The sequence below is a fragment of the Ursus arctos genome, unplaced genomic scaffold, assembly GCF_023065955.2.
Source record: "Ursus arctos isolate Adak ecotype North America unplaced genomic scaffold, UrsArc2.0 scaffold_14, whole genome shotgun sequence".
Taxonomy (NCBI): domain Eukaryota; kingdom Metazoa; phylum Chordata; class Mammalia; order Carnivora; family Ursidae; genus Ursus; species Ursus arctos.
Window position 1 is genome coordinate 57,801,959 of NW_026622808.1, and position 26,190 is coordinate 57,828,148.

Genomic DNA, 26,190 nt, shown 5'->3' on the forward strand with positions numbered 1-26,190 from the left:
TGAAAGGCTCTAGGACTAATACACAGTTGTCTTGGTTAGGACTGAGTGTCCTGTTAAACCTGGCTTTTCTTGCACTAGCTCATAGCTAACGTGGAGAGCAGCTGAGATGAACTAATACTGTCAAATACCATCCAGCTTTCTTTCCTAGGCTGATGTCCTGAATAATGGATTTTTCTGCTTCATTTCCCCATTTCTGAAACCCAGCATTCCATACTCTTAACCATTATTCCAGTACCTTAATAAGTACATTCAGAAACTCCAGACTCCTATTCCATGGATGGAATATAAATGTAGCAAGGGGTATGTCAGCAGAAAAAAAGTTACCCTGTTTACAGCTAGGTTTAACAGGTAAAGTTTGGGTCCCACAGAAAGAAAGAGCCACGTTGAAATATTATCAGGGTCACACACTTGGTCCTATTTGTGTCTCAAATTGTGAAATACCTCATAGTCAGATATGTCGAGTGCTGATAATAGTACCGTTCACTTCTGACCATGATTACAAAAATCTTTTCAGTTAAACCACTCTCCAGCCATTCACTTCGGCTCTCACTTTGATAAAGTTTTTCACTGAATTAGCAAAAATACAGAGGCAACTGATTTTATTTCATTCAATCTAAAAAAGTTATTGATGCATGCAAGGTGCTACGTGGGAAGCAAAGTCATGGTCGCTGCCTGGAGGGAGCTGGCAAATTAGTCATTTCTCCTGGCCTGGCTTCTGCAGGTGTTCCTGGTGCACTTTAGAAAGACTCCCCTACCACCAAGGGAGAACAGAACTCACCCCCAGAGAACAGAGCCAAGGTCAGCGTTACCATGATAAAACATTGGCAGGTAAAATTAGTACAAGGAAAAGCTTTCGCATTCTCCCCACCAAATGGAAATTACTTGTGGATTATCTACTGTTTAATTATTAATGCAAAAGTCTTGAGTCAGTTATATAAATGAGTGAATTAAAGTTATCATCTACTCTGACTTTACCGAAGGTAGAAGGAAAGGGAATAGGTCTCAAGGGTAGTACATATGTCCTTTGGTCAAATTGATAAAAATTTCAATACTGAAAAGTTGGGAGGCCCCTGAATGTATCATTAATTTGAATTCTGGGGTCTCTAGCTTTGGAGATTTTCTTAAGAAAAAGGATTTCCAGATAACTTGAATCTTTTCTCTGACTCAAGGAGAATGCCTTTCCTACCCTAAAACGGAAGCCACAGATGTTTCTTTTCAAGAAATCGAAGGGCCCTGCTATTTAGTTATGCAGAGATGTTTTAGAAAGAGGAAGTCACACCGTCAGTCCTTCTAAGGAGGAGAAGTCCTCCAGACCCTCCACTTCATTCCTGGATGCTCTTCTGACATTGCCACCTTACGGCATTTGGGAACTCAGCTGTCTGGTTTCTGGTGACCTTGGCTATCATTTTTGACATCTCAACCGTTTTACCTTGAGAACAAGCCAACTGCTGATAATTCTGCTGTTCTGCAACATGGCAGTGTGAGGGGTGGGGGTGAGATGCTGCATGGGAAGGGGGGAGGATGGGATGGTAGCAACGATGGGGGGTTGGGGACCTAGGCACTGGACCCAACTTAATCCCTTCATCTGCATCTGGCTCTTTCGGGAGTTTCCTCGAATCGCTTCCCTCCGGATGCTAAAGCCCCTCTTGGCCCAGAAGTCCGTCGTCTATGTAGTTCAGGCTAATAACTCCGAGGAGGGTCCATTTGAGGTGGAAGCCTGTTCCACCTCAAATTGTCCATATAAGTGTGGCTCTTAGTGCTTCCATATTGATTTTGAATCTGACTTCGGACTTAACAGTGGGTTTCAAGGGAAAAGAGCTAATTAGTAAACTGATGGGACTCTTGCAATGAAGCAGCTCTGCTCTCTGTGCATAAAACCAGCAAGTGCTGGACGAAGGCCAGCAGCACCAGCAGGTGTCAGTCATGGAGAGCACGCGCACGCCTCAGCCTACAAGCTGCCGTGGCTCGCCTCTCGTGGCAAGGGGAGGCCGTGGCATCCTTCGTGAGCAGCACCCCAAACCAGGTCACAGGCTCCCAGTGCAAGCAAAAGTCAGAAGCAGCCCTTTTAGGTGGGTGAGCTTTCTGAGGCCACTGTCAAGAGGGCTGTGAGTTTTACCTGGTTTAAGGAGAAAAAAGAGGGCAGTAAATGCAGCCTCAGTGGACAAAATGTAAGGTAGTTCGGGGCCCAGAGCAAGATAGACAAAACGTGTCCCGTGTTCCTTTGAGGAAACGGGGCTCAAGTAGACGGAAAGACGGAGAGGAAACGGAGACTCTGTGCACGCGTGTGTGGCGGGTGTTCAGGATTCATGAGAGGGATCACTGCGGGACCGTTCATTCCCCCTCGTGGGAGCAGACGTGATGAAGCGGACTAGAGAACTTGTTTTTGCCCTTCTCTGCTTTGCAGGCTTTCCTACACAGCACTCCCAGGCAACCGGGAACTTTGTTCCCTAGGGGCTGCTGGGCCTGTTCTGTTGGCCTGCTAGCAAGCACCATTGAAAGCCGGCTGCGTCATTGCATAAAAATAAGAAACGAGGGGGTAAAGAGCTGTCAGCCTGGTTCTGTCACTCGCCACCCAGGCGACCTTGAGCAGGCGTCCTTTCCAGCTCCCGCTGCCTGCTTTGTAAAATGGGGATAAGGACGGAAGGATTTGGTGGAGGTAAAGTCGTCAGCCCAGCGTTAGAACATAATAGGTGCTCAGTGAATATTAGTCATTATAATTGTAATTAAACCATTGTGTCAGAACTTTTTTCACATAATCTGCAAATCCACGTAATTAAGAAAATCCTTTGTTTGCAAAGATACACAAGATAGCATAGGTGAACGTGCCTAGCGCGGTGCCTGGCTCAACGGTAGAGTCCTTCCTTCCTCTGCGCTGTTGTCCCATCTGATGGGCCCTTCCTGGGGTGGAAATCATGCCTGATAGGACAGTGTGGACACCACTAGAGGTGGCCGTGCCTGAAAACACGGTAGAATGCCCTGCTCCTGACAGCTGGAGACAGAATCTGAAGGCTTCCCTCTGGCCCTCCTTCAGGCTACAGAGACTCCCAAGGGTGAGGTGGTCCTGCCCTCCCCCCCACCTCGCTGCTGAGAGCAAGTGGTGGGGCTGCCAGGCGCTAACCAGCCTTTGAAACCACAAGAACCTGGGTCTAAGGACACAGTTGACTGACCCGACTACCATGTTTACCAACCTGGAATCCCCCATTTGCAAAGGAAACCCAGAATCCCCACAAGGTCTCTTGGCCTCAGGTAAGCCCAAGTGGGTTTTTCAGGTTATTAGGTCACCTCTTTTTATTTTTTTCAACCAGTTTTGTCAGTGTTAATCTCTTACCTCATGAAAGCTTTAGCATTTGCAGAATTCTTTTTGAAGACCTAGGGAAACCGCATTTGGGATCTCTGCGATGTTCGCCCTTCCCATTTTCCTTTGCTCGTTTTCTCTCTGTTCTACCACAGTGAGAGAATTTAGAACGAAAGTGTGTGGTGACCAAACAGAAAATAAAGGAGAGAGAGCAGGAGGTGTCCAGGGCTGAGGGTGAGGCAGCAGGACCTGCCCTTGGCGTCTGAGTCCAGGCGACCTGGGCCAGTGGATGTGTTTCCTCACAGTCACAGCCTCTTAAAGTGAGGTCGGAGGACAAAGGCAACAAGAGTCGCCAGTGGGAACCTTACTTCCATCTCAGCCCAAATTCTTTTTTTTTTTTTTAAGATTTTATTTATTTGACAGAGATAGAGACAGCCAGCGAGAGAGGGAACACAAGCAGGGGGAGTGGGAGAGGAAGAAGCAGGCTCCCAGCGGAGGAGCCTGATGTGGGGCTCGATCCCGTAACGCCGGGATCACGCCCTGAGCCGAAGGCAGGTGCTTAACCGCTGTGCCACCCAGGCGCCCCTCAACCCAAATTCTTAAACACATCCCTGCTAGTCTGCCTCAACCTACTTCCCTAAGTCCCTCCAGGCTCTAGGCTGGGTCACGTGGCTCTAGGAGCCGGCCCCTGCCCACCGCCACGAGCCGTGACAGGAAAGCTAGGGCCCGGATTCCCTCTGACTGACGGGTCTTGTGGAAGGAGATGCCTCTGAAGGCGACGCAGGTCCGCGGGGAAACTTCGCTCTACTCCCAGAGGTACAAATGCTGCCTACCTCAAGCCTAAAACATCTTTAAATTAAAAGTGTTTTTTGTTTGGTTTGGTTTGTTTTTTTAATCGGTCCCTGGTATTATCGTCACATAGATCATGGCGTTCACATAGGGCCTCCAGTGAAGTCGGGGTCAAACCCAGTCGCCGGGTTGGAGGGGCATGCCTGTGATTGCGGTTTGGGCCTCTGATAAGCAGGTGTCGGAAGGACTGAGCCTGGCCAGTGACAGGCAGGAAAGAACTGCGGGGTGCACTCACATCACACTCTTTTTCCAAAGGGAAGGCTACAGCTGCAGGGCGTTTCATTTTCATAATTGCTTTTTTTCATGCATGGTGTGTGAGCTTCCCGTAGGCGGGAGGAGGAGGGAGATGATGGACTGGAGCAAGTGGAAGTCTTCTTAAGACCAGGGTCGGGAGAGAAGAAGTTTAGGTAAACAGGAGACAGCAGAGATAACAAAGGAACGGAAGAGTCCGGAAGTTAAGAAAGTCTTAAAAAGGAGAAAGACGTGTGAAAAGTGGGAAGTTAGCTCTTAAGATAAGGCAGAGAGGCGGGTTGGGGAAGGGCAGTTGATAACGAGTATTGATAAAATGAAGCCAACCACTATTTCCATTTGAAAACAAACATGTTTCCTGTGCTGGAAATCCTAGCCCAGGAGGGCCCATCTAGGGCCGAGGTTCAGGGCGCTTGGCGGCTGGACCATCTCACTGCCAAAACTTCATCTTCCTGGGTCTCATTATTGAATAACCTTGGGCGATCATGGGTTAATGAGTGAATTGCATGGATTCCACTTTGCCCATTGACGAATATGTCACCTATTCGAGAAAATTAGCTATTAACAGCCACATCTGGGTTGTTTGATAACTACTGATTTATTTAATATCCCTGGGTCTCCATTTCCTTATATTAAAGGAGATGGACTTAATAATACGTGAGAACGAGGTGGTATTTGAGCGAAGCTGCAGAGTGAAAATGGAAGGGGAGGGCTCCAGGGCGCCATACATACAAGGTAGGAGAGGAGGAAGGTTGTCTAAAGGAAATGAATGTAGTGACAAAATTGCCTGATAGACTGCAAGCTGAGCATAATTATGGTTGCATCCTCGAGGGGTAGGGAAGAGCCATGCAACATGTCCCAGAGGGGCCCGGACTTCCTATTATGTTTATTAATCATCTTGATGAAAATGGAAAGTCTGCATTGATTAAATTCACTAATGATCCTAAACTGAGCAGGGGAGTAAATTCCAGAAACGATGGATTTGTAAGGTGAGTGGTAATATTAATAAGCTCATCTTATGAAAAGGGTGGCAGTAAAGGAAATGGGATCCGCCATAGATAATGGCAGTGAGGCATACCTGGGGGGGGGGGGGATTATAATGAGCCTAGTTCCAAACTAGGAAGCTGTTATTTAGGAAATAATAATGGGAGGAGAGCTCTAAAGTGGAGAGTGAATAATAAATTAAAAACAAGCTTAAAATAAATTCTCATTACGGATCACGATTTCGGTCTCACACTTTTGTGGTGGACTGAGGGAGTGTAGAAGAAACTTGGGGTGCAGCTTTCACATTTTGAGGTGAGGGAACTGGGACCCAGAGAGGTTAGGCATGGGTCACCGGTTAGGGGCGGCAAACCCCGGGCACACTCATTACCACCTGGTACCCTGCTGAGGTGACGGGAGAGTGCCGTTCCTGAGAGCTCTCCACGTAGCCTGAGAATCCTTCTCGGCACAGCACGCGAAGCTGGCTCTGACTGCTCGGCTCCTGAGGTGGTATCTTTTGCCATCTCTTGCTTAGGTCAGAGAGCTAGACATTGACAGAGCCATGGTTAAAACCTAGATTTCCTGATCTGTCTCTTTTGCTCTGTAAGTTCTAAACTGTCTATGGTCAACACTGACCTGAACTTCACAATCCAAACACTTCTTAGCCAGGGCTCTCATCTTGGTTTCCACCATGTTGGTCTGAAGTCTTTGGACAGCATTTAAAAAAAATCTCTGAAGCTCTATGTGTAGCAATGTTGGGAAGACACAGAAATAGCAGTAATTTGGAGCTAACGAGTTTTGTGCCCTTGGGGAGTAACATACACCGTTAAAAAAAACCAATGTGACCAAATGTAAGTAATGAAAATCAAACTTCTATCGCAGACATTTGATAAAAAGGAATAATCTTGTTAAAAATTTCCTGGGACTGATGAATGTTCTGTTTGTTTTGTTCTTGGCGAGCAAAGTGAATCTACTTTGTGCAGAAGAAGCAGAGTGGCGGGAGGTCCTGTGCGTGCCGGCCTGTGGAGCCAGGTTGGGGCAGCAGGCTAGGGAGGAGAGGAGGGAGACAAGACTGGCCTCGGCAGAGGTGGGAAGTAGGTGCAGTTGGCCCAATCTTCATTCCTTTTCTCCTTCTTTCCTGTCCCTCTTTCCAGGAAGGCTCATGCTGCTCCTCTGAGTTCCAGTGGGGGGATTTGGGAGCCATCCCATAAGGCTGTGCTGATTGTACATTACGCAATTCTGGGGGGTGCCATTCCCCTTTGCAAACCCCCTTGCAGACTCCCAGCCACGCTGTGGTTCTTAGGCCTTCTCTCATCTCGCCCATCCTTCCATGGAAATCTACCTGCCACGTGTCTAATCTGACTCACATCCACACAGCCTAATGGGCCACTGCCCACGAATTTCCTGAAGACCCACCCATTAGCCTTAAGTGAATGACTTACATGGAAAATTTTACAACGGGCCTAAAAGAAAGCTCTCCTTAAGTATGCTCTTCAAATGATCATTGAATACCCCATAGGATGAGTGAGAAAGAACATTCACGCGCTTGACCAGCCAGAACCACAAAGTTAGCTCCCAGGATCTCATAATTGTTTAATTTGTTCAGCACTTTGCCGCTTGCAGAATCCTGTCACCCCCTGGCGCCCCGCTGAGAGCTCTGGAGCAGGAATCTGTCAACCTCGGTTTGAATCCCATATCTGCTACTCCCTGGGCAAGCAGAGTTGAGCAGATTGCCTAAACTTTCCAAAGCTATTTTCTCATCTGCAAAATAGGTTTGTTGATAAGATTAATGAAGGTCATGCACGTAAAGCATTTAGCAGTGCTTGGCAAACAGCCATCAATAATTGTTACCTACAGTCATTGTGTTTTATCTCCCAGTACCATGTGAGGCGGGTGAGCTGGATGCTATGGGCTTTGTCCTGGGAACCCAAGCAAAGTCAGAAGGCATTTTTCCAAGGGTATGCAGTCATTACGTACCAAAGCTGGGTGTTACACCCGCGCTCTCTAGGTACGATTCCCATGTTCCTTGTACTGTTCCATGTTCTGGTAGATCTCACGCAACACTTAACCACATACGTCCACACCCTCAGGCTGCATGCTTGCAGCACACACAAGAGATAGGTCAGCTGCTTTTTCACTGTCTACTTCTGTCAGAGAACGTCACTGGAAACCCAGGACACCCAGGCGATGACAAGCACAGCGGGTGAATTTTCTGTCTTCAAGGTGCAAGGCCACACCTCTAGGTTATGGGATCGCCACCCGAAGCCCAGTGAGCATAGCAACGGTCAAAGAGGCAGTAGACTGACCGAAGATGAGGCACTCTGGACCCACGAGTGAATGTGTACCCTTTCCAGGATTATCTGTTTTAACCATGAGGAAGGTCGCCTGCTTTAAAAATAAACAGAAGATACTTACCCACATATATAGGTTGGCTCCACTCACTCCAAAACCCCATCTGTCTGCACACAGAACTCACTGCTGCTCTCACTTGAATGGAATATTTAGAAATATCATCAATTATCGAGATGAATGTATTCGTTGTCATTTTTTCTGTCTAAACGGGGAAAAAATAGCATTATAAGAATCTCTGGACACGTAATTTAAGTAATGTCAGTTATCAGAATGGAAGGTGGTACCTAAGTACTGTGACTCACTGTTACCTGACCCATTAGTTTATTCTAGACTGCTTCAGTATGGCTGTGTTGGCAGCTACCCTTCGGGGAAAGCGATCTGAGAACCAAAATAAAGAAAAAGTCAATGGTAACACCCAGATGACTTATCTAGGTCCAGCGGATGTTTCCAGATGAAAAGACTGAAGTGGCCAATTGTAGAACACATAATCCGCCTCATCTCATCCCTCCACCTTCTGTAGTCAAATTACTAAACAACATCACTTGGTCTGCACCCTCTTCAGCGGGCGTCAGCAAACTACAATGTGTGGGCCAATGTGGCCCACTGCCTCTTTTTGTAGGGCTTGCAAGCTGCGGATGGTTTTATATCTCTCTCAATGATTGAAAAATATCAGAAGAGTATCTCATGACCCACGAAACTGAGATTTCAGTATCCACAAGTCTTTCTTGCAACACACCCATGCCTATTTGCTTACATATTATCTACGGCTTCTTCTGTCCCACAGTGGTAGAGCTGAGGAATTGTGATAGAAACCGTATGGCCAGCTAAGCCTAAAATATCTGGCCATTTCCAAAAAAGAAAAAAAAAAAAGTTTGCTGTTCCCTGATGTATAGGAATGTCTCAAAGTGGAGCCACGGGGGACACCGTGATAGAGAAGACGAAAGAACAGAGTCCTTGAATCTAGGAGAGGGCTGGCTTTGAATCCTATACTCCAAACTACCTGTAAGGCAAATTCCTTGACCTCTCTGAGCCCCTTTTCTCATCTATAAAATGGGAATAACAATACCTAAGCATGGATTATGGAATTAAATGGAAGTATCTTTGTAATTCCAAGTTTAAGGATGTTTTGGGTTGAAGCCTATGAAAACTGCCAATATTCAACCCCTTGTGATGAGCAAAAACAGTAGTGTTGGGCAGTTCAGTACAATAATAGGTGCTCAGTAACTAGGGTTTGCCACAGGTAATTCGGGCTAAGGTTGTCCCGTGTTACAGCGAGGCTATTTTCTCACAAACGAGTCTTTCTCTGTTACTCTCTACTGGTCAGTGTCCACACCATTCAGCTAATCCTTTATGCCCCAAACCAGACATGCATCCCTGACGCCTGCATCTTACGTTCTTCCGGATGTGTTTCCCCTTGACTTACCCCGCCCCACGACCACCACCGCCTGATTTATCTTGTTATCTTTTGCTTGGCTGGTTGCCAGAGCCATTAACCCCACCTCCCTGTGTCCACATGGCCCTCTCCACACACATCCAGCTTTCATGCTGCTACCAAAATTATTCTTTGATTTTGCAGATGCAGTCACAGTTCTGTGTTGAATAAAACTCTTCAGTGGCCTATGGCAGTGGTTTTAAAAAGAGAAACCACTCTTTTTTTTTTTTTTTTTTTTTTTAAGTAAAATCTCAGTCATTCTGGGAAAAGTCCCAGTGTAGGATCAAGACGACTTATCCCAATGTTGGCTTTATGTCCAGGCCAACTCAGTTACTGACACTTGGCTGAAGGAGCCCTGCTCTCTTAAGCCTTTGAGTTACACCTTCTGCCCAGACCCCCTGCCACTTCAGGTGTGCTTGGCCCACGGATGCAGGCCAGGAGCTGTTGATCACGGAGCCGCGGGGAGGTAAACACAGACATCAAGACCAGGGTGTCAGAACTCTCGTAGCAATTTGCCACAACATTCAAGCCCATGATCACCGGGCTTCTCTTGGGGTATATTTGATTTTTCTAGCCTTTCATTTTTAATGTATTTTCCAAAAGAACAATTGGAAATTGAATTAGAAATCTAATTAAAAATTAGAAATTAGATTAGAAATTATAAAAAGTAAACCAGTCTTTCAGCATAGGTATTTTGGGAAGTGCTGGCTACAGAAGTTGGTCTCCTCTCCCCTCACCAGGCACCTCCCCTTCGTGATTTTGTTCAGTTCTTCTCAGCGGGGGACTGCTTTGCCCACCCCCTCCTCTGGACCTCTCCTGGCCCTGACAGTGATGTGGTGAGTGTCCACTAGACTGGGCTCCTGGATGGCAAAGGCGCTATCCTCCCTATCTTTATACTTCCCACACAGAAACCAGTTTGCAAGTATTGGCTGAATCAGATTGGATGGAATGGAATTCGCTTTGCCAACTATCAGTAAGACGCCAGTGGTAATCCTAACTTGACCTACACTTTGCAGCTTAGTGGCTTAATCTCTCTGCCTCACTTTCCTGTGTCATGGGAATGCGAGTGACTTAATGGAGTTACTGGGAAGATGGAATAAATTAGCATAATGAAGCCTGACACAGAGCTGATGCTCCCTAAGTGCTGGCCGGCCTCTCAGTTCCCTGTCCCTTGAACTTTTTGTTCTTTAGTGCTAACGAGTATGTTGCAGTTGTAGTGAAAGATAGAAAACATAAAATTTACCATCCTAACTATTTTTAAGTGTATAGTTCGGTAGTGGTGAGTACATTCACATTGCTGTGCAACCATTTTGTGCACTCTTGTACCCTCCGACACCGAAACTCGACTCGTTAAACAACAGCCCCACGCCCCCCTCCTCCCAGCTCCTGGAAACCACCATTCTACTTTCTGTCTCTCCGAATGTGACTACTCTTGGTATCCCCCATAAGTGCGATCCTGCAGTATTTGTGTTTTTGTGACTGGCTTATTTCACTTAACACGGTGTCCTCACAGTTTGTCCAGGTTGTAGGATGTGTCCGAAATCTCTTCCTTTTTAAGGCTGCACAATAGTGCATTGCGTGAATGGACCACGTTTTGTTAATCCGTTCACCATCTGTCAGTGGGCACTCGGGTTGTTTCCTCCTTTTGGCTGTTGTGAATACTGCTGTGAACATGGGTGTGCAAACTTCTCTTTGAGACGCCGCTTACAGTTCTCTTGGATGTATACCAAGAAGTGGAAGTGTTGGGTCACACAATAATTCTATTTTTTTATTTTTTGAGAAACTGTCACACCGTTTTCCATAATGGCTGCAACATTTTATATTTGCACCAATAGTAGTGCTCATGAGTTTCTATCTGATCCTTTGTGTTACTTTGAACCAAGAGTGTGTCCTTTGAACACAAAAAAGCCAGTAAAGCTTGGTTTACTTTTACAAAACTTGGATAGATATAAGATACCTTTGACCTTGTTAGCTCCAAGCTATAACCACAGCTGTCACTGAATGGAATGTTTCAAGTGTTTCTATGAAAATGCTATCATCAAATATTGGAATGATCTGAAGAATTACCTGAAAATAATTTTTCCTTGTGTTGTAAATTTTCACTTCATATTCAAAGCAGTGAACTGGAAAGGCAGAAATGGGTTTCTCCCACTGAATCGAAAGACAGGTTCCTTCAATCTCTGCTGTGACATTCAGTGGAGGATTAATTCGATCTAGGTTCGAGAATGAAAGGTCAGTGGTCTGCGGTGATAGATCCAATCCACTCACACTCCTCAAGACATGTCTAAGATACAATCTTCTCCAGTATCGATCTACCCTCAGGATTTAACTAATCTCCAAGCCACAAGACCCCCAGTGACTCACAGATGACTCCTACATAGTAGCCCTGAAGAGATCTCTACCGGAATCCTAAAGGATTCCTATTCCAAATGGCATTGAATGGTCGAGTCCCTTTCCCCTTCAGCTCATTGCAAGACCCATCTCACTATCCCTGTTTCTCAAGCAGGACCAAACTGGGTCAGTCTCATTCTGGAGAGAAATTGCTCTGGCTTCCACCGAGCCCTGCCTCTACTGAGCCAGGTGTGTGGCCCTGGGTAATAATTTCCTCATTCTGAGCTTCAGTTTTGTTTCATTTTATTTTGTTTGTCTTCTTTCAGGTTTGTCTGGGGGATGAAGTGGGAAGCTTCAATGTTCTCTTGCATAAAAAGAGTGGATTGGGCCACGTATGTCTTAACTTACAACTCCAGAGTTCTTTTCCCTGACTTATCACTTGATTGTCGTATAGCCTTGTGATGTGGGTGGAAATTATTCCTGAGTGTTCTTGTCTTAGGTGATGTGACTTAGATCTCACAATTAATGAATCATAGGGACAAGCTAAGAGTGGGACCTCTCAGTTCCAGAGCCTGCCATTCCCTAAGCAGAAAAAATTTAACCAAGAATGTATTTCTTTTAGTTATATGAGGAATTTATCACCAAGAACTGAAAATCATACAGGAAAATGAATTCCTGTTGTCCGTATCAGGTTGTGTCCATTTTCATATTAATACTGCTTCCTAGGTCCTCCTCAGCCTTTTTAATTACCGATTTTCAGGAAAGTGACACTTTTAGATCATCTGGGAAATAGACTATTGCATAGAATTACATAACTTCTTTAGTGATATGGCCCTGTTAAAAAAAAGTTATATTTCATTTGCTAGAGCTAGAGATAAATCCTGCCCCTTTAAATAATATTTTGTATACTTATAATCATGTATAATTACCAGGCATTGTTCTAAGCACTGCATGGTTATTAACATACTTAATTCTCACAGAAACCTTGCAGGAAGTGTTAATTTCTCCCTATTTCTTTCTGATGAGAAGACTAAGGTACAGAGGAATGATCAGCCTGTCTACAATCCCTCAGCTGGTCTGTAGGGGAGCCAGGATCCAAGCCCAGGCAGCCTGACTCCACAGCCCACGTCAATAAATATGCAACAACTGAAATCTTGAACGTTAGTAACAAGAATGCGATGTGAAAGGCTCCTGATGGGTTTCATTAATTCAAGTATCTAGGATGAAGGAGACTATTTCCATTTTGAGAACCGAGGAAATGAAACCTTAAATAATAAGTTTAGATCTGAGAATCATATGCTGAGCAAAACATTTTCGGATCACCCAGAGGAGACAGACCAGAATGGTAAAGGATCCTAAGAAGAAAGCATGAGGAATTGGCAGTAGGAAGATTCGGGAAGAGAAATCTCAGGATGAGGAAGCTGGCTGTCTTTAGGTAGCTCTGAGACCATCTTGGGAGGAAAAGGATGAGAATTACTTGGAGGTGGTACCTGTCCATCACAGGATCAATGGGCAGAAACTTCATGAAATGAGTCAGAGCTGAAAAGGGGCTGCTCCCTTCAGCAGCGAGTTCACATTCCTGGTTCAGTGATTCTCCCATGGTAGAGATTCTGTCCCCCATGGGACATTTAGAAATGTTGGGGGACATTTTGTTGTCACAGCTGGGGGAAGAGGCTACTGGTCTGGTAGGTAGAGACCAAGGGTGCTGCTAAAAATCCCACAAGGCACCAGACAGCTCCCGCAAGACAGTTATCCAACCAAGAACGTTAGTAGAGCTGAGGCTGAGAAAGCTGGCCCCTGCGATTGTCAGGCAGAGGACAGATGGTCACTTAGCATCAGAAAATTACTCAAACTAGGTGATCTTTATAACCCCTTCCAATGCTGGGATTCTGCGATTTGGTTATTTCAGCTTCGAGGGAAGTCTACCTTACCAATTGCATGCAGAGCAAATAGCTGATCAAAAGGCTTGATTGTAGCACGCTTGCTGGAGCCATTAGCATGCACTGCCAGCCAGTCACTCCCTCTGCTACTGATAAAAGTCCTCGGAAACCAGCATGCAATATTTCTCTTCAGTGTGTCTTTCCTATACTCCTGGCATTCTTCGGTCGAGGAGCCATACCTAAATGGAAACACTCATAAGTTTTTAAGACTAGAGGAAACAATGCATTTGCATAAGTAAAAATAGGTACTCACCTATAGTAGAGGGAATAGTGCGTATCCTCAGGGGCATCCTTGCCAACCAGCCAGGTACAGTAAAGAGAAACTTGGAATGGCCTTAAGGGATCATAGTTATTTAATGTGGTGTTCGTAGTACATGTTAAATTCACAACCGAGGTTCCAGGAGACCCTAGATGACCAATAAGATGGTCAAAAATAAGACCAAAACTGCCATGACAGCTTTTAAATTTTGCATTTCCTCTGAAACCGTAGTGATTGGGCACGTCTTACCATAAAAAAAGTAATCATTATCAAAAGTTTATAGAGACCTATTTGCAAAAGGCCAGCTTACTGGGAGATGAAGCTAGGATTACAAAGCCTGTGTTTCTGGCATTAAACTTTCTGGCTACTTTGGGTTAAGAGGGTGTGCGTGTGTGACATACTTTAATGACAGTTTAATAGGACAAGAGACTGTCATTCAGAGCTTGGGGCCCAGGAACCTTGATATTCTAATGCCACATTTTTCAATAATGAGCTGTGACACTTTGAACCCCACTATTATGGGCCTTAGTTTTTCCAGCTGTAAATGGGGTGTTAACAGAGAAAGGTCTCCAGTGCCACTTTCCATCCTAGAATTGTGTGATTCATTAGGTCGCACCCAAATGTGTCCTGAATAACAGAAATTGCTGCTCCGAGGGAAGGGGGTGCTGGCAGCACTGCCAGATAATAACACTTCCTCTGGCACCCGGGTGGCTCAGTCAGTTAAGCAGCTGCCTTTGGCTCAGGTCATGATCCTGGGCTCCTGGGATCAGCCCTGCAACGGGTTCCCTGCTCAGCCGGGAGCCTGCTTCTCCTTCTCCCCACCCCCTCTTTTCCTCTCTCCCTCTCCCTCCCTCTCCCTCTCTCTCTCTTTTGCTATCTCTGTCTCTCTCAAATTAATAAATAAAATCTTTAAAAAACAAAAACAAAACACTTCCTCGGAGACTCCATGCACACTAGCCTGTTGAAGTCAGCTTTACTGTGCAAAGATATTAAAGGAATCTTGCAATTTTTCACCAAACATACTATGTTCATTTCACGTAGGATTTGTGAAGATTTGACTGGAAAGCCTTGTTTTCATTTCAAACCACATTGTCACCATGTTAACTGGGGCTCTTCAGAACACACTGTGGTGACATTGACCATGTGTTGCTCACAGGGAAAAAACACTTTAGGCCGAGGGTCTGGGAGGACCGCATCAAAGTGAGAGCCTTTAGATTGAATCTCGAATGATAGAAGGGGTCTTTGTAGCTTAGTTTAAGTCAGTCCTATGATCATATATATCACTGTCAGCAAAGTTCAGGGGAGAAGAAGACAGACCTCTTTTGTCCGCAGAGAAGTTGGACAAAAGGGACACCGACTACTTTGTGTTATTACCATGCACGGTCAGATAGGTTTTTTCTATATATTCATATACAACAAACATACATAGACTGATGTGTAGGCCTTGTACTCAATGTACTGTCCATGCACGAAATGACCGGATGTTCCATGCCCAAGTATAGTTTGCAGTCGCCTATAATTTGTTTGTCTCCCACCTCTCTTCTGAGGAATTACTTGGTATGAATTCTGTTTGATTCAAGGGAGAATTAATTTTTCGTTCATGTCACTGTATATTGGCATGCTCAGAGAATAATTAGAATTGCAGAAATGTAATTGTGAAAGATGCATTACAGGTATAGTCCTGTTACTCACTGAGACATGGAAAAGAAGTTTAAAGTCAGCCACACAGAGGTCTGTATTTGTGATCTTGGGTCTGCCTTGGGTTAGTCCCTGAACTTGGAATCCAGGCCATTGTGAATTGACTGCTATATGGTCTTGGCAACATGTTATAGTGAGTTAACAGGAAGATGTTCACAGTGCTGGTCTCAGTCCTTGACACAATTCAGGGGGTATGTAGCCTTTTCGTTCAGTGATGTGACAAGAGGATGATTGTCTGTGGGACAGACTGGCAAAGACAGTTGTTACTGGAACTTGGTGATCCTTCTCTCTTTCCCTGGTGTGTGTGTGTGTGTGTGTGTCCAAGTGTTTAATCACAAGTATCACTGACTCTACATATTAGATACCCTAATTTTCCACCAAAGGACGGTACAGACGGTGGGTGCTGTCTCTCCTCTTTCATCACGGTGGGTTGTTCTGTGTTGTGGCCTTAGTGAACCATCAATATTCGTTCCGGCATTCTAGCAGGACTCCGCAAACATGACAGGAGGAAACATGCACTCTCGTTCTCCTGGCTCAGTAAAGCATGAGCCACTGTCCCTGTCCCCAACAGGCTCATATGCAGAGGCGGCAGGGAATATTTGTACTGTATTATTTGTGAGAGAGAATGGCGTACGTGCCAAATGCGTAACACAGCCCGTGAATGGGCTCCGAGGAGGAAGGGCGCCCTTTGGTGTACAGGACGAAAAGTGAAATGGCTTATAGAGGAGGTACAACTTGATTTGGGCCTTAAAGTGTGGGAAAGATTCAGAAAAGCAGGCAGAATTCAAGAAAGCAAAGCCTCCGAGGCAAGAAGAAGCTGCTGTGTGGGGCTCAGTGTTAGAAATCTGAGAAAAGCAGAGGAATCATGTTGGGTAGGGTTGGAAAATGTCTTAGAGCCCAATCATGAAAGACCTTATTGGCCCCGATTTTGCTGATGACCCTGTGACTTTGGAGCAGGAGAGCGAGAAACGTAAGCTATGTCTGCAGGGATATACTGGATGGAAAGGGGGGGAGGTGCCAATAAGTAATCACGGCCGTGGTTAGGATGTTGATGAGGAGGAAGAATCCTTGGCAGGAACTGCTGACTGACTATGGAAAAGAAAAGCCAGTTTCTTTTCCAACTTTGCCTGTTCTGCCAAGTCAGGAATACAATACGAGGCTGTTAGGAGCCTGCCTTACCCGGTGGGGCTTTAAGCTCAGCAGAAACCCAGTCGCTTGCCAGGAGGGAGTGGCCATTCCATGGGATGGTCTGCACACTTGCTGAAAAGCCTTGATGAAGAACGGTTACGCGTTTGCTTTCAGTGTTTCTGGTTTCATACTAAAAATAAATGCCACAAGTCATGATACAGAAAAGGGAAAGAGCATTAAGAGAGCTATTTTAATCCAACAGGCATTTTCTTCCACTTTTCAAATGGCACGTAAATAAAATGCAATGAACTAGTTTGGATAGAAAAAACTTAAGCACGTGATTTCACAGGTGCATATATGCTTATCCCCAAACTCATAGAGTTAGGTAAACACGTACAGCTTTTTATACACCATTCATACCTCAACAAAGTTGCTTTTAAGAAATGAGCAAGTAAATAAATGGCCCAATTGTAGCATTTGTGTGTTAAAAAAAAGTACAATAATAATATAATAATTCTTCAATGATACATGAACACAGTAAAAACAGAATACTATGATTAAGGCTCATATTCACTTCAGCCATCACCTCTAGTCCCAGTCTCCTCCCCAGGGGTAATATTCTAAGGGAGGATTCTCTAGAATTCCATATTGACTGAAAAAATAGCTAATACTAATCACTTCTCCCTTTGTTTCACGTTACTGCACATCTCCTAGGTATCGGGTGCTTTAACATAAACCCAGCAGTGGGATGCAGCAAACCCACGTCTCTGAGACCTATAGTGACCGGCCCAAGGTTGCCATGGCAGGAAGTGGCTGAACTCGGATTTGAACTTGGCCTCTCTGGTTAGGCACCCGGCTGCCTCCCATTTTACTCCACTGCTCTTTTCTCTATCTGTTTCTCTTTCCTATTTTCAAGTATCAAATCCATTTTACCTTCAAAGTCACTAAACTTTCTTTTCTTGGAGAAAGAATCGGGGCAAAGTTAAAATGGTCTGTGCTGCTGTCAAACGCTGAGCCACACACATGACACTAGGTCACGGTCATTTTGGCACCCTACTCTGCTCAGAGTCTAACAGAAAACCCTTGAGTCCTTTTTTTTTTTTTTTTTTTTTTGTAACTTAAAATTTCATTCGATAGGGAAAATGCAGTCAAAGTTCAAACTGACTCTAAATAAAGATGACTGTCAGAATAAATACTTACATCTTCTTCTTGCGGACCATTTATTCTCACGTGATAGCCTAGCTCGACATTCTTTGGCTCTTGATCAGGATTTGGTTCCCAGCGTAAAAGAACTTGGGCTAGACCAATAACTTGGACGGTGAAGTTGGTAGGGGGGAGAAGCAAAGCTGTTGATGAAAAGGAGCCTCATGATGTTCAATTGTACGGACGCAGCCCTTTGAAATTTTTCAAGTACTTCAGTGTGTAGTGTAGGATTTTATGATTGTTAGAGTGTATAATACTGAAATAAGTTTGGAAAAAGTTGCTTTAAAACTGCTTTTAATTCATTATCTTTCTAACTTTGCCCAGGTAATTCCCTATAGCACATACAGGTTTTTACTGAAATATGAATATTCAAATACATCATTCATTACAACTATAGATTTCAAACTGAGGGCCATTGTGTATAAATTGGCTGGAAATCTTTTGGTTTGTAGCTAGAATTTTTTTTTAATTGACATGGAAGAAAATAGGATAGAAAATATCAGGGTGCATGAAACGTAATTACTATTTCATGAACCTCTTGTTTCCGCTACATGAATGTACTTAAATATGTGTATTTGCAGTGGTTCTTGATGTAAAATTAATTTATTTCTCATTATGATTCAAAGTCAAAACAATTAGTGAGCCAAACTGCTTAGACATTAATAGAAAAGAGGTTTTTTTCTTTGAACCACTGTTTTCAAAATGAAAACTTCCCTTTAAATTACAAAATCAATGCCTGTTCATTTTAGGAATTTTGGAAAGCACAGGTGAGCAAAAAGAAAAAGAAAAATTACCTCTAATCCTGCAACTAAGAATAGTGTTAATATGTGATATATTCATTATTTTTTGTCCTTGGCATATGTTGCTACAACTTGTTAAATTGTTTCCTAAAACTAGGACAATATTGTACACACCATTAGGAAACTGACTTTTATTTATTTGCTACATGGTTAGGAGATTTCCATTGACCTTTAATTTTTAATAGCCTTCTACAACTCTGTGTCTGTACCTGCCACATACAGGACTTGCAGGGCTCTGTCTCTACCACACTGTCCATTATGGTAGCCGCTAGCCATGTATAGCTAGTTAAATGTAAGTTAAACCAAATATTCATTACCTTAGTTGCACAAGCCGTATTTCAACTACTCTGTAGTCACTTATGTGTAGTGTCTACTCCATTGCACAATGAGGATAAAGAACAGTGTCCTTATCATGGAAAGTTCTCTTAGACAACACTACATACAGATCATGTGATAATTTCCTTTTCTTAGACTCTGTCCTTATACCAAATCCATAGTTCAACAAGTTTCTGAACTAAAACATAGTGGAAGTTTTTTATTCTTTGGCTGTGAAGACTTGTAACCAACCTCTTGTATGGGAAGGCACCCATATGTGGTCACCAGCTCCAGCTCTATTCCGTAGAGCCCGTACACCCACACTCAGAATATGATTCCCCTTTGTAGCATAAAACTGGCATTCCAGCCAACTTTGCTTTCTTAAAGTACAGCATGTTTAAAAAGTTTGTATTCTGATAAGAATAAATACTCTTCTTTTAAAAATGCATACATAATTTCCTAATGGAGGGATTATTTAGGAAAAAAATAGTGCTATCATTTTTTGTAATGTATTTTTTTTTAATGAAGAAACACTAGTGAACTTAATAGATGGTACCTACATTTTTTATCGGGAAGTAAGTCTGCTCTTGGTATCACCGCAGCCCATAGCAGAATGAATAATGCAGGCGCCATGATATCGCATCCTACAGAAGACAGGAGGATGGAGATTCCAATCACCACCAGTTGCCATGTTTAAGAAAAACTGAAAGCTACCTTTTTATGTAAAATGTAGTCAATTTCCCATTTAACAGTCACGAACTATCCATTATGTGCTAAAAATATAAATATGAACAAATCTTGGGTTTTGTCTTTAAAACGTGGATCTGTAGTCTGAGGGGCAGGACGAAATGTAAATGGATAATTGTAGTCCAGTTAAACACTGTTGCAATAAAGGTGTGAATGGGGCGCAGTAGGAGCCAAGAGACTTCTGAATTAACTCCGGAAGGATTAACTAGAGTGTTGTTGTTGTTTTAAGATTTATTTATTTTAGAGGGAAAGAGAGGGTAGGGGGGAGACAGGGAGAGGGAGCAAGAGTCCCAAGGAGACTTGGAGCTGAGCACAGAGCCCGATGCGGGGCTCGATCTCATGACTCCGAGATCACGACCTGAGCGGGTCACTCATCCAACTGAGCCACCCAGGCGTCCCTTAATCGGAGTTCTTGACACACAAAGGGGGAAGGCAGGCCTGGTGGAATCCACAGCGAGGGCAAAGCCAGAAGAGCAGAAACAAAGTGGGTGAGGTCAGGTACTGAGCAGGAGACCAGAGCAAATCTTTGAACAGTAAAAATTCTAGGCACTGTTAATCAGATTGAAAATAAGCACTATTCCAATTTTCACTAACAAGTATTTAAATATGGGCCAACATGACAAGAAACTTAAATCTAAAACAATTTGAATGTGGGAAAGAGACACTTTGTATCACCAACCTGGTATACATTTATGGTACTTTGAGCTTTGGAGAGGTTAAACATTCTGATGAATCCAAATAGGGGCAGGCCATCAAAGGAATTAAAAACATAGTTTCAGGCCTGAAGAAAATAAAAACAGTTTTGCTATCTACTTGAAACAACTGGACAATGGAACCTAACCAGGAGTAGTACGGTTATAATAACTCTGCGGGGCAGTCTGGAAAGCGTGGGTGTTAATTCAGCATCTTGTTGGACATGTCCTCGAAGAAGGGAGTGGATATCTTGTTGGGAATTATCGATTAGAAATCTTGAGGGTTTCCTCTGAAGATATTGAAAGGCATTTTTCATATGGACCGGATTTTAAGGAACAAAGAATTTTCACAGCTTCCCCGTGTTGTGTGCTACCCTGGCTTTTACAAAAGAGTTCTTCTTTTTATCTCTCACCCCCCTCCTTTGATTCAGTGGGTGGCCCACATGGGTATCAGCCAATTGACAATGAAGAAAAGGAGTCTGAGAGCTTAAATAATTTTCCACAATCAAACAGCTAGTAGATAATGGAATTTAGACCCAATCTTAGATTTTTCCAACAGCAAAGTCTATGTTCTGTACTAATTTAAATAACTTCTAGTTTTCAGTTTAAAAATTTATTTAAAAAGGGGCACCTTGCTGGCTCAGTTGGAAGAGCACGTGACTCTTGGCCTCAGGGTCATGAGTTTGAGTCCCACATTGGGTATAGCAATAACGTAAAAATAGAATATTTTTTAAAAATTTACTTAAATGGGTTGGTATTTAGTGAATATAATGGTGGTAGAAGATAGACTTTTGGTTAAATGGCGAAAAAAGAAATTCTTAATTATTTTTTAGCTTACTATTTAACCAACTTCTTAACTTACTACTATCACTTTTAACTTTGTAATGAAATTAATAAAATATCACAATATAGAAGATAGCAACATCATATAAATCAACTTCTTTTTCATATAAACTTAAGTATTGCTAATCAGAATTGTGCTACTTTTGATAAAAATAATTTTCTCTTATTCTGGTCCCACGCCGTGTAGAAACAGAACTTCAAAAATGACGAGAACAATAAAAGCAGGTATTTTAATACTTCAAGTTTTTCAACAAGTAAGAATGTTACAGAGTTAAAGGGAAGCATTAGTAATTTGCTGAGCCTAAGAAGGAAAGATTCAAAAATAAAACCAAAAAGACCCTTAACAAATAACAACAAAGACAGTTTCCTCTGCAAGTTAAGAAGGTTATGTCTTTGAAACGTCAGCATTTCCTGAAATGATGTTACATCTGCTCTCACTTTGCACTAATTGTCATTAAGAGGAATTCTAGGTCAGAAAAAAAATGCAAGATTGATATTCCCTGGTGCCTTGTACTGACCGGCAAAGCAAATAGTATGTTATGACCAAACACCTATTTGTCTTTTGCTGTTAAGTAATTGAAGAGATAAAACTCAGTGGGAAGATAATTCAATATTTTACATAACAAGCACCTTTCCCTAGAATTTGTTACCTATTCCGGCATCATAGCTGCTGAAAATGGAATTATTTTTCATATTCAATCACTCAAAACTTTTTCGATGTTAGATTTTTTTTTTTGCTATAAAACAGCCATACACTTTTTCCCCCACATCTCATTGTGATATTTTCCATTCAAAAAGGTGACACAACAAAATTAGATGTCCTATAGACAACACAAGATACTCAAATAGAAGTCAAAACCTTACTGAGAATGACAATTTTTTGTGAGCCAGATGAATTCCCCCCAAGACTGGGTATTACTAGAGCTTTGGCAGTTGACCCGTGTTTTCCGTAATCCTGTTCATTCTCTGTTCTGTTCCCTGAAAGCTCCTCCAGCCTTTGTCCGTGATCCCTTATTATTTCTGGTCTCAGGCATAGCAATTACCACTGCCGGAAAAACAACCCAAATCTCTCTGCGCCATGCTTTTAATCCAAAGGTATATTGTTAAATAGATGTCAACCGGGCAACCTTTCACTGCACAAAAACAGAGCTACCGCTCTCGCTTAAAAATACATGTATCAAAATGACAATATGATCAACTACTTTTCATGGCTACCAATTAAAATCTGCAAGAAAGCTATCAAGTTGTTAAAATAACATTCAAATTAAGCAGAATGGGCCTACTAACAATCATCACAAATACAAACTCAGACTTCTTAGAAATATCATAGGCTCAGGTGACATTTCACTGAGTCTACCTAAAATTCCTCAAGTGCCCTCTAAGAATCTAGCTTCTGGTAAGTGTTATACTGGAAATTTGGGAGAAAACAGGAGCACAACCTCTTGCACTTAGATGTTTGTAGAAAGTTTTGGCAATTGGCAATGGATTTCCCCAGTGTTCCTAAGAATTGGTCAAAATCTACCGAAGTTCAGACTTAAGAATATTTTCCCCTCTTTTTTTCTTTTCAACTTTTTTTTTTTTGCCCAGGGCATTTGTTTTATAACCAAAGTTGTATATGCAACCCTGTTTTTAGAGCATTTTTGAGTCACTTGTGGTGACATCTAATTCCAGACTTGACCTCAGTGCACAGAAATTGAAAAGCAACTGAGAGGATTCATGCTCTGTTAGGCTCTTAGAAGTAAAGAGTATACTTTTTTACTTCCTCTTTTGTTCCTGTACAGTGTCAGCAATAAAACTCATCTCTTGAGGGATGAAGAATAAATAAATAACCCAAGCTGTAAAATGCAAGTGACACGTTTGGCATTTAGGTATATTGCATTCCCCGCCCCCCCACGAAAACCTGTGCAAGCTTCCTAAAAATATAAATGAGTGATAAGGACCACATAGAATGCATGCATTTTTTTCTTATTCCTGGATTTTGGTCAATTTTTGAAATAGTCATAAAATGTAAGTCATGGGTTCAAATTGTTGCCCTATACATTCATAAACAATCTTTAGCCACGGTAGGAAGAGTGCTTCATTGGGAAAATGAAGGAAGAGGACTTTGCTGCTAATCTCCCAATGGTGGTTAAATGTCTCCCAGCTAACCCCATGTGGTATGATTTGCCAGCCCACATTCGTGCTCCCCCCATTCCTGGGCATACCTGCCTCTGGCGATCCTCTTGTTTCCAATGACCATGCTCAATAGCAGAGGGCTGGGACCAGATCCATCCTCTCTGTGCGTTTGGCTGCAGCCCCAGCACCTAGCTCAGTGACAGGCACACGGCAGATGCTACACGTGCCTGGTCCTGTATAGAATAGAGGCAAATTAATATGCTGCCCTTACCAAGTCCAGCTCTGCAGGCTAAAGCCTAGCACGGGGACAAGGTAGACCAGAGCACAGCAGGCTGGGGGCATGTTAACAAGTCTGATCCGTTTGGGGGGAGGTGTGATACATTCGGTACCTTGCCTAAAAATTTCCCCAAGTAGCATTTCATGTAAGAAAACAAATGAGGTGATTTGATTTCCAAATCTTTATTATGTTTTGAAAGGCAAACTTTTAACAAATAGCTACATACCTTAATATATTTTTCAATAACTACAAAAGAGGACATAACCTTTCACACAAAATAAAAATTGTACCAGGTAATGAAATTTTTGGCATGATAATCCATTAAATTGAGTATCAAATACATTAATCAATATGGTTATAAAAGCGGTCACTTTTCACGTGTCTATGAATGTTAGGCTCATGGCGTATTGAGGGATTTTTTTTCTTTCTTTTTAAAAAATTCTTCATTCAATCCATTTCTCCTGGATATATAAAAATAAATTCATATTGCTTTGGGTAAATAATTAAAACCAAGTGAGATATTTCAGCTATTTATGTTTTAGATACTTCAAATTATTGTACATCTCATATCAAGTCAAACAATCTTGAAAAATTCCAGAACCCCCAGGAGAGACAAAAAGCAGAAGCCTTCAGTTAGATGCAATGCAATCATCTCCTTTTTGCTGTTGTTCCTTAATTTGTAGCTTTCTTAATTAACTCTGAAACGTCTTCATCAAGATACTTCATTAACTGCTACACCCTGTTTTCTAACCTCAGGTATTTTCTAGGAAATCGTGGCAGAGTATGTATTTTCCTTTTAACCTCCAAAATATCTGCAACAATGGCAATCAAGTCCCCTATATAAGGGTCAACAAAAACCGTAGGTGTCTTGTTAATATGACTCACCCAGCCATGGATTTGCCCTCCTTGGTTACTTAGCTGAGTTACAAGGACACAAGAATAGAATGCTATACCCAGAATCGATATGACCTGCCTGATAGATGTTTTATAGCACCGTTATTAGTTCTGACCCTGCTAATAATAGTTATAAGGGGTTTTGTTTCCCCTTTTTATTTAAAAATTTGCCACATATTTAGAAATCATTATTTCTCCCTTTCCCTATCCACCCCCCTTCCCCATGTAATGAAATTCTTAGGAGGTGGAGCGCAGGGTAATCTTAGAGGGAAAAAAGGCATTTGCTCACTTTGCGATGAATCAGCCTTGGACCCCCACTTACTGAGAAGTGCAGTGGCCGCGCCATCAGGAGCAGCTGCAAGGGCATTGAAAATGAATCTTATCTCTGGGTGCACTTTTTGACTTAGAGGCGGTTCTTCTTTACTGTTTCATCATCACAGCTGTAATAGTTACAAACTCACAGGCAGTTTGCTTTACGGTGGGATGGCAGCTCGGCTTCTCTAAGCACATACCCAGGAGCGTTTGTCAGAGCGGCCATGGACCGAGACTCAACAGCAACTCCCCAATGAATGAAATGAAAGGATCTCTCTTGTCCTGATAGCCACTATCTGATAACGGTCTTGTCTGCATTTTCATTCTCTCTCAAGATGTTTGGCTCTGTTCAGGAGCTGAAAATAACATTTACCCCGTGGTGACAAAGTCAAGTTTTCTGTGGATACTCTCAAGTACTGCGTTTCTATGTTCTGTATATGATTCATTCAGCCTCTGTCAACCGCACAGCACCAGGCAGGAGGGGACAAGAAGCATGGGGCATGAGGAATAGGTCTCTCTCCCTGCTGAGCGTGAGCAGCACTTCTCAGTCTGAAGAGGACGCCTTAGCCTCTCTCTTCTTTGCGAGCAGGTCCTGCACCTGCAAATACTTGTGTGTGTCCGGGCACAGAGAGTTTCCGAGTGTGGTAAACTGCTGGCAGCTGTAGCCCGGCTCATCCTGCACCAACTGTGACAGACTGCGGCCGGGGTGTGTGGCACATCCCGGACCTTCTCCCCCGTCAACTCCCAGGTTCCCGCAGAGCGCCTCCCTGTCCTCGGAATGCTCTAATTGAAGTACACTCAGTTGCACTTTCCTTTCCTTTGTTCCATTTCTGTCTAGGAATTTTGAGGTGACTGACTAGCAAAGATAATTTTTTAAAAAATGTGGCCTAGGGTATGAATGGCTAAGAATAGCACTTATTGGGGCAGCTGGGTGGCTCAGACGGTTAAGCGTTTGCCTTCGGCTCAGGCCATGATCCCAGGGTCCTGGGATGAAGCCCCATGTCGGCCCCCAGCTCAGCAGGGAGTCTGCTTCTCCCTCTTCCTCTGTGTGTGTGCCCTCTCTCTCTCTCTTGCTCTCTCCCTCTCTCTCAAATAAATAAATCTTAAAAAAAAGAAAAAGAAAGGGGGCGCCTGGGTGGCACAGCAGTTAAGCGTCTGCCTTTGGCTCAGGGCGTGATCCCGGCGTTATGGGATCGAGCCCCACATCAGGCTCCTACGCTATGAGCCTGCTTCTTCCTCTCCCACTCCCCCTGCTTGTGTTCCCTCTCTCGCTGGCTGTCTCTGTCAAATAAATAAATAAAATCTTTAAAAAAAAAAAGAAAAAGAAAGAAAGAAAAGAAAAAAGAAGAGCACTTATTTTATTAAGTATCTGAGCCCGGTACTAGTCATTGCCTTTGTAAGGGGACCTCTACCTTGCCCAAGGAGCTGAGTGACAATGGCCTATGAGAAGCCAATGCAGGAAGGAGGAGGGGGCGCAA

General features: G+C 43.2%; 1 protein-coding gene across 1 annotated transcript in view; it reads right to left on the reverse strand.

The window, feature by feature from the left end:
- Positions 1–19,465, reverse strand: part of IL5RA (interleukin 5 receptor subunit alpha) — a 28,373-nt gene extending 8,908 nt beyond the window's left edge. Inside the window, exons 1-7 of the mRNA XM_026501254.3 lie at positions 19,393–19,465; positions 17,715–17,860; positions 16,566–16,704; positions 13,683–13,836; positions 13,421–13,608; positions 11,226–11,371; positions 7,790–7,928 (exon numbers count right to left, since the gene is read on the reverse strand). Of these exons, the coding sequence (XP_026357039.1) occupies positions 7,790–7,928; positions 11,226–11,371; positions 13,421–13,608; positions 13,683–13,836; positions 16,566–16,704; positions 17,715–17,860; positions 19,393–19,465 (985 nt within the window). The remainder of the gene's footprint in view (positions 1–7,789; positions 7,929–11,225; positions 11,372–13,420; positions 13,609–13,682; positions 13,837–16,565; positions 16,705–17,714; positions 17,861–19,392) is intronic.
- Positions 19,466–26,190: the final 6,725 nt, after the last annotated feature.